The sequence below is a fragment of the Phascolarctos cinereus genome, unplaced genomic scaffold, assembly GCF_003287225.1.
Source record: "Phascolarctos cinereus isolate Bilbo 61053 unplaced genomic scaffold, phaCin_HiC Scaffold_1;HRSCAF=81, whole genome shotgun sequence".
NCBI classification, from domain to species: domain Eukaryota; kingdom Metazoa; phylum Chordata; class Mammalia; order Diprotodontia; family Phascolarctidae; genus Phascolarctos; species Phascolarctos cinereus.
Window position 1 is genome coordinate 86,726,749 of NW_027555514.1, and position 8,821 is coordinate 86,735,569.

Below are 8,821 nucleotides of genomic sequence, written 5' to 3' on the forward strand. Positions count from 1 at the left end.
AACTCATAGTAGGGATTCATTGAAACAATGAAACGCCTCAGAAGCTGATCTAAGGCAAGCAGTTTTAGTTCTAGGTCCTATCTCAGACAAGACAGCAAAGATTAAGGTTCAGGATAGTGAGAACCATAGGGCAGTGTGGGGGCACCAGTGATTAAAATAAATACAGTACATTAAAGCTATACAAGCCTCTCTAAGGTAGAAAACTCACCTTGTTTATGCCTACATTTTCAGTTATGTTTAGGGTAGGGTTTTGTGGAGGTTAACCAGAAAACTTTCCCTAGAAGTTCATATCTTCCCAAATCTTCCATTTGCCCAAGGAATTGTCATATGCCACAGTGAACATAAACTAAACACAAGCGTAGTTTTAGCAGCAGGAAGGAGCAAAATAATTTGAGTTGTAAACAGAATAATTTGGGAATTCTTTCTTTTATAGATTTGACCATGGTTATAAATCACACATGTAGTAATCCACTGAAATAGTAGAATTTTAGAGCTTTGAAAGCCATTCTAGGAGGTGTTGTTAAGCTGGAATCCATGAATTTGTTTTTTTAATATAATTGGTTTCTTTTGTCAGCCTGTATATATATTTTTTCTTGCTTTTAAAGACATTATTCTGAGCAAAGATCCTTAGGCTTCATGAGCCTGCCTTCACCAGACTGTCATGGACCAGAAAGGGTCCATGATACAAATAACAAGAGCTCCTGCCATATAGGTTCTTAAGCTAATAGGATTTAAAGCTTACTAAGGTTATTAAGAGATCTTACTTAATTTCAGAGTAGAGGAAACTAAAGAGCTGAAGAAATTTGCCTAAAATTACGTGGATAGTAACTGTCAGAATTGAGCACTACACGTAGGTTTGTTGGGGTCTAAATCCAGGGTGCTTTCTCTATTCCCCCTCTCATGTTTTTACATTATATCTGGGTTTTGTATAATTCTGTGGTGCATTGAATTATTCATTGTCAGATGTGTCTTATTTTCCTACACAGACGATGATCAGCCTTGGAAGTGTGCAGATTATGCACAGTGTTTAAAGGCAGCAAGCATTTACTAAGCATCTACTATGTCCCAGCCTAAGTGTTGGAAATAAAAAGAAAACAAAAGCCCTTGCCCTGAAGGAACTCATTCTGATAGGGGAGACAGCAGACAACTGTATGCTAACAAGATCTGTACAAGATAAATTGGAGATACCGATTTGGGGAAACATTAGCATTAAGGGAGAACAGAAAAGGCTTCTCATAGAGGGTGTGATTTTAGCTGGGACTTGAAGGAATTGAGGAGGGAGAGAATTGCAGGCAGCTGGTGAAAATATATGGAGTCAGGGAGATGGAATGTTGTGAGAGAAACAGCAAAAAGAACAGGGTCACTGTGTGGAAGACTGTGAGGGAAGGGGGAGCCAAGGTACAAGAAGACAGAAAAGGTAGGAAGGTGGTTATGAAGGGTTTTCAGGATTTTATACTTTATTCTCTAAGCAATAGGGAGCCACTAGCTCACTTTAGGAAGGTCAATTTTATAGCTGAATGGAGGATGAACTGGAGTGGAGAAAGACTTGATGTGGGGAGATTAAACAGAAGGTTATTGTAATAATCCAGGCACAAGGTAAAACATGTGCTCGGAGGGTGGCAGTAACAAAACAGAGAAGGGGGCATGTATAGGAGGTGTTACTAAGGTGGAATGGACTGGCCTTGACAACAGATTTGATGTGATAGGGTGAAGGAGTGAGGAGTCAAGAATGACACTTGGGTTGTAAGCATGGGTGACTGGGAGGAGGGGAGCGTCCTTGACAGTAACAGAAGTAGACTAATTCAGAGAGGGGATGGCCTGGGGAGGATAGATAATGGATTTGGTTTCAGATATATTGTGTTTAAGATGTCTGTGGAATATTCAGTTTGAGATATCCAGTAGGCAGTAGGATATTTGAAACTAGAGTTGAGGAAAGAGTTAAGACTGGGTAAGTAGATCTGAGAATCATTAGCTTAAAAATGACAGTTGAATCCATGGAAGCTGATAAGATCAAGCAAAAAAGTGTAGAGGAAGATGGAAGAGGGCATGAGACGGTGCACTGGGGGTCACACATAGCGGTCATAATCTGGAAGATCCAGCAAAAGAGATTGAAGAGAGGTCTGGCAGGTAGAAGAATCAGGATTAGGGTAGTGTCAGTGGAAACCTAGAGAGACTAGAAAGAAGAGGGGGATGAGCATTGGCAAAGGCAGCAGAGAGGTCAGGAAAGATGAGAATTGAGAAAAGACTATTGGACTTGGCAATTAAGAGACCATTGATAACTTTGGAGGTCATTGATTGCAGTTGAATAAGGTTGGAAGCTAGGCTACAGACTGCAGAGAGTTAAGAAAAGAAGTGAAAGCCCTGGTTATAGACAGCCTTCCCAAAGAGTTTAGCCATCTGGCAGGCACTTTGACCCCAATAAGAAAGAATATTTATCATTCATATAGCCCACTGTATCCAGCTTTGTCCAGACTGTACTTTGTACTGAGTCTGTCTGAAGGCCATCTTCTTGCCAACCACTCTGACAGTACCACTCCATGACTCTCTCTTCAGACTTTCATATCTTGCTCTGGAAAAGGTGTATTCTGTCCATTCGTTCATCAACTTCCCCCTGGCTCTGCTCACTTCTCCCTCAACTTCCCAGACCAAAGTCTTGCTGCCTGGCCAGCATTTTGCTACATTTGTTGTCTCTCTTTATTGAAATATAAGCTTTTTGACTCACTTTAGTGAGGACCTAGCTTAGGTCTTAACATTTAGTATGTGTTTAATAAATGCTATTGACTCATGAATTATCTCTTCCAAACGCCAATTATTGAGCTAAACAGGTTGTCCCTTGGGGTCATTTCACAGGACTGGCCTATAAAGCTCACTTTTTCTCTTCCATTTCGGTACCAAAGTCTTAGAAATCATATCTAACCCCCTTCCTTTTTAACAGTGGAACAGGAAGGAAGCCTGAGTTTTAGCAGGATCTGTGGCCAAAAGAAGCAATTACTTAACACATAAGGCATTGCATTCAAACACTCACAAAATTTCAAGACAAACAAGTTTACTAAGAGACACTTGACAAATGTTTTCCTTCACAACCAAAAAAATTCTAAAGAATATTAGTTCCTTCAAAAATGAAAGGTAGCATTTGATTCAGCTTGTTTCTGTGAAAAGTCAGGTGAGTCTTTTGTTTCTGTTTTTGTGTTTTTGTAAATACACAGAACAGAACATACAGTCTCTCAGGGATAGGTAGGCCCTTAAAGGGCACAGAAACTCATGGGTAAATTTAGCGGCTTCCACCTGGGCTGATGACTTTGAGGTGCCACCTATTTCTAAGACTGATGTACTTTTCTGGGCTTCTCCCTTCCCATAGAAAAGTAACTAAAGAAAAACCTTGCAAATGGAAATATACAAATTAGTGTGTTGAGCTGAAACTATCCTGTTTAGTCATTTTCACTCACTCATTCTCACTCTGGGAGGGGTCTTAGGAAGGAAAGGAAACGTCATAGGGAGTATGCCATGCCCCACCTCCCCCTGCATGTAGGAGAGGGCTCTTTCCTTCTTCAGAGTTTCCAATTGAAGAGTTGCAAGAGGTCAGACCTTCATGAGGAAAGATCTTTGGAATTTGTTGGAAACCCAGGATAATCTTGACTACTAATGATCAGAGGTCCTCAGTGTGACTAAACGGTAGGGTAGGAGATCATCAGCCTCTCTTCCCAGTCTTCCCTTTTCTCATCGCTGCCTAGAAAAAAAGGTCTTAAAGGCACTGTTATAGTTCTTATTGAAAGCTGTGTAGATTAGAGGATTGAAAAAGGAATTGGAATAGCCAAGCCACAAGAAAATGCTCTTCCAGATGGGAGGGATGTTGCAGGAACTGAAGGGACTGATGAGCTCAGTGATGAAGAATGGGATCCAGCAAAGCACAAACACTCCAATAAGGATGCCCACCATGACAGCTGCCTTCTTCTCTTTCTTTTCCCTCCATGTGTCCCCATCAGTCTGGAAGGTCACCATCGCATGACGAGCAGTGAATACCATCTGAGGTTGGTGGAGGGCCTCTTTTACCTGCAATGATCAATCAACAAGTATTTATTAAGCTCTACTAAGTATCAGGCACTGTGCTAAATGCTACAGATACAAAGACAAAAATGAAGCAGTCCCTGCCCTCAAGGAGCTTAATTCTATGAACAGAAACTTTATTTAGACATTTCCTTTTCTGCCTAGGTTCCATTTGTCCAGGTATCTCACAAAAGACGGACATCTGGGTCATTCCCTGCACATTTACCTTGAAAGGCATACCTTTACAATTAAGATCAAGGAATTCCGTTGGTAGATTTCACTTTGAATTCTGTTGGACTTTTAGGACAGGGTTCCTAACCATTTTTGTGTCTTGGACCCTTCTGGCAGTCTGATGAAGCTATGAACTTTTTTTAAGAATGTCTTTGAATGTATAAAATACATAGGATTACAAAGGAAGCCAGTTGCACCAAAGTATACTTAAAATATTAGAAGTTTCAGGTTCAGGAATCCTCTGAAATCCATTTACAAATTCCTTTAGGGGGTTGATGGACCCTAGGTTAAGGGCTCATGCTTAGTGACAGAGAAGAAGAGAAAACTCCCATTCCTTGGGTGGTATCTAAGACCCAGACAGTAGTCTCAGTTCAATACAGCAATACATTATTAAGTGCTCTAGATGCTCTCTGCTTGATGCAGAGGCCAAAGAAAAGGGACGCAAGCTGGGATGCCTCATGGTTTTTGTTTCTGGGGCTAGTTAGGGAGCTTATACAAGAATTTATTATCTCCATTATGCAGATGAGGAGAGACATTCTAAGAGGTTAAACTGTAGAATGTAAGCTCCCTGAATTCAAGGACTGACTCTGTTTTTGTCTTTATAGCCCTAGTTAGCACATAGTAGACACTAAATAAATACATACAGAAGTAAATTGTGACACAGCCTGAGGCAAATTTCCAACCAATCATAGGATCATAGATTTAGGGACAGAAGAATTTTAGAGGTCATCTAGCACAATTCTCTCATTTTACAGTTAAAGAATCTAAGGCCTAGAGAGTAGGGGACCTAGCCAATGTCAAATAGGTAGTTCATCGAATCAATCAATCATTGTGGATACAAAGACAAGTAGCACAGTCCCTATCCTCATGGAGCCTCTTCCATAGAAGGAATCTTAGACGCTGTCTAGTTTATCTCTTCATTTTACAGACAAGGAAACTCAAGGTATCACAGGGAGTAAAATGTCAGATATAGGAATTCGATGTAGCACCGTGTCTTTCCAGTGAACCCTACCAGCCTCTTGACTGAAATTTAATACTCTGTTTATTGACTATTTGTGATCCTTCCACAAGATGTTTAAAAGGAAGTTAGAGATACTTGAGGTAAAATAGCTAGCTAGATAAGCTACGTGAAACTGTCTTCTTCCATGTCCCTCACAAGGTTAGATGTTGCTTTTTGTGACTTTACCCTTCAAAGCCACCCTTGATGTTTATTTCAATTTCATATCACTTGAATGAATATATTCAGGGTCAGGGAGAGGGACATGATTACTTGTGCATCCCTCTCTTACCCAGTGGTGATGCTGTAGAAGGTCCATTTTAGTGTCCAGGTCAGCATTGACAAGATCAGGGCCTCCGATGTACGGAGTACATGCTTTCATATGGAGCAGATCACATGCAAGTGTGCTGACCGTGGGTTCAGTGTCATATTTGACCGTCCATTCTGTTCAGATACGTTTGGGGTTAGGACACCGAATGAACTTGGCATGTGCCTCTGTGCCTCACTATGCTCAAGGTACCTGCTTCTTCCCCTTAACCCCGCTCCTCCGAAGTCTACTTACGCTCCTGAGCCTACATCACTTTGGATCCTCTTTGAATTAGAATTGATTACTGATGACAGAAAATAGAGGGAAGAGGAAGAGAGAGGAAGAGAGGGAGAAACAAGAACATCGCCGTGATCAATTTAGTGCTTTTATTTTCCCAATTTTCTCAATCAAAGGCCTCAAATATTAAAATAAGTCCTCATCAGGAAACAGCAAGAGGGTATTTTGACAGCTTCAGTTCCCTGAAGGTAAATTTCACCTGTGCAGAAGAACCCAAAGGCAAGCATTCCTTATCTAGTCTCTGGCCTTGCTTTGTTGTCAAAGCTATGGCTGTTCCTGAGTGCCTGTTAGATGCGTCATCAAGACATGATGTCCTTCTCAAGCACTGTGGGCAACTACTGTGATGTATTCTTGTGGAGAGGTGGTGCTGTAAACAGGGGAGGAAGTCCCAGAAAAAGAAAATTGAAGGTAGAAAGAACAGAAAGAAAACAAGTACAGAACCAAGGATTAAATATACTGTTTATAACTTTCATATTAGCTCGGGGGAAAAGAAACCATGCAAAACTATAGTGGTTACCTAGGAGACAACTTGAAAACTACAAGACCACTAAAAATCCTTGCAAATCATAATAGAGAAACCAAGGGATGCAAGTACAGATGGTTACTTTCCCTTGAACATAATTAAATCTCACATTTAGATAGTGCACTATGGTTTGCAGAACAGTTTGCTTCGTCACACTCCTGTGAACCACTGCACCATCATCTTTCTCCCTTCTGTCCCCAAAGGATTCCTGAATTCTTTGATGTCGTGGAAATGATTTGAGTTGGAATTTTGGCTTTGACATTCACTGCCTATATGGCTATGGAAAAATCACATCACCTCTCTTGGTCTCAGCAATAGTACTACTCATTGTCATTGTTTAAAGTTAGAAGAAACAGATAGTTTTACAGACGAGAAAACAACTTCATAGTGACTTTTTTTTTTGGTGGGGGTGACTCAGCTCAGTGTTTAAGGTAGAATTTGAATACAAGTCTTTCCTGCCTCCTACCACTATGCCAGGCTAATTTTCACAACACACCTTGGGTATGTGTGTCATGCCCCCACCCTCAAAATCAGGGTAGAACAGTAAGGTGATAAGGTTACATAGCATTGGCTAGCTGCTTGTGACATTCTAGAAGGATGTGCAATTATATATATTAAAGATTGTCTAGCTTTACCGTCCTGTTTTACAGATAAGGTGACTGAGGACCAAACAGGGGGAAATAAATTGCTGGCTGAAGTCGCTCCGAGTTTTTGATGACAGAGCTAGACAGGAACCCAAGTGTCTTTAATATGGACATGGGCGGGATCCCTACAGAAATCCAACATACAGAAGTGGACCCTAATTCTATGATCTCCTTGTTACAAGTTTTGGGGGGGAAAGTTAAAAGTTGTGGGATAGGTGGTGAGAAATTGGGGTGTGGAGAAGGGGAGGGGAGGACATAAATGTAAGTTGTTAATCCACCAACCTCCACGGCTTCGGGCACGGGCGTGACGCTGTTGGTCTTCTTGGAGCCTATGCGGAACTTGGCAGCTTTGTAGATCTTCCAATAAACAAAGAGCACCACGCAGAGGGGAAGGTAGAAGGCGCCCACAGTGGAGAAGACGGTATAGGATGGTTCCTGGCTCACCTGACACTCTTCATTGTCCGCGGAGTAGGTCTCCCCCCAGGCGAAGAGCAGAGGGGCCAGGGAGATGACTGCTGAGAGCAGCCAGGTCAAGGTGATCATGACATTGGAGATGCGCTTGCGAATCCGGAGAGTGTACTCTAGGTGACGGGTGATAGACCAGTATCGGTCCAGGGCGATGGCTGTCACGTTCCAGATGCTCGCAGTGCAGCACAGCACGTCGCAGGAGATCCACAGCTGACACAGACGCCTACCCAGCTTCCAGCGGTGTCCGGACAACTCGTGCACCAAACTCAGGGGCATGACCAGAGCTGCCACCAGTACGTCAGAGATGGCCATGGAGGCTACCAGGTTGTGGGGTACCCGATGGAAGGTGCGCACGCGGAGGATGGTGGCCAGGACCAACAAGTTCCACGTGAAGGTCGCCACCACCAGTAAACCCAGCAGGGTGAGGATTAGCACGCCAAAGATCGAGAGTGGGGGCTGACTGGGGCTAAGATTCTCAGGGCTGCTGCTCCCATTGCTCGGGAAGGGGGAGGGGAGAGTGAGAAAGGAGCCGGTGAAGTTCAAAGGCCAGTCCATTTTGTGGTCAGGAAGTGTCTTCCAGCGCTCTCTCTCTCTCTCTCTCTCTCTCTCTCTCTCTCTCTCTCTCTCTCTGTGTGTGTGTGTGTGTGTGTGTGTGTGTGTGTGTGTGTGTGTGTGTGTGTGTGTTTTAGGGAGGAGAGAAAGGAAGCTCTGGTAGGAAGTTTGGGAGGGTTATCTAGGCTGTGAAGCCGTAGGCAGCTGATCCAGCTGTGCCACGCTCTGATCAGCGGCGTAGTTTCTGCGGAGTGTCGGTGAATTAAGTCCCAAATGATCAGCCAGGGAAGATGGTGAGGTGAAAGAAAGAGGTTTGGCTACAATCCACTTTTAAGAAACCCTCAGGTGTGGAAACTGAAACCTCTCTCTCTCTCTCTCTCTCTCTCTCTCTCTCTCTCTCTCTCTCTCTCTCTCTCTCTCTCTCTCTCTCTCTCTCTCTCTCTCTTTCTCTCTCTCTTTCCCCCCTTCCCCCGCTGTCAAGTCTGAAAACCCTTAGATACTGAATATTTAGAGTCGGGAAGCCAGAGCCTTGTGTCCAGCGCTATCCTCTGCTGCAGAGACCACTCCCGGGATGGCCTTGAGCCTTACTAATCCTAAGGCTGCCGTGTTAAACTAGCTGGAAAAAGCTGGCCTATGTTAAGGGGCAAGTCAGAGAGGCATCTCTGGGCTCAGCAATTACCTTCCAGAGGTCTGAGGTCTATGCGTTTTCTGCTGTTGGAGCAGCTGCATCTCTTCAGCTCAATGCGGGGAGGGGGAGG

General features: G+C 43.3%; 1 protein-coding gene across 1 annotated transcript; it reads right to left on the bottom strand.

Moving 5' to 3' along the window:
* Positions 1–3,100: 3,100 nt before the first annotated feature.
* Positions 3,101–8,066, bottom strand: HTR5A (5-hydroxytryptamine receptor 5A). The gene is made up of 2 exons (XM_021009620.1): positions 7,326–8,066; positions 3,101–4,050 (listed from the first exon to the last, which is right to left on the bottom strand). The coding sequence occupies exons 1-2, from the start codon at positions 8,064–8,066 to the stop codon at positions 3,718–3,720; spliced, it is 1,074 nt and encodes a 357-aa protein (XP_020865279.1). The 3' UTR covers positions 3,101–3,717.
* Positions 8,067–8,821: the final 755 nt, after the last annotated feature.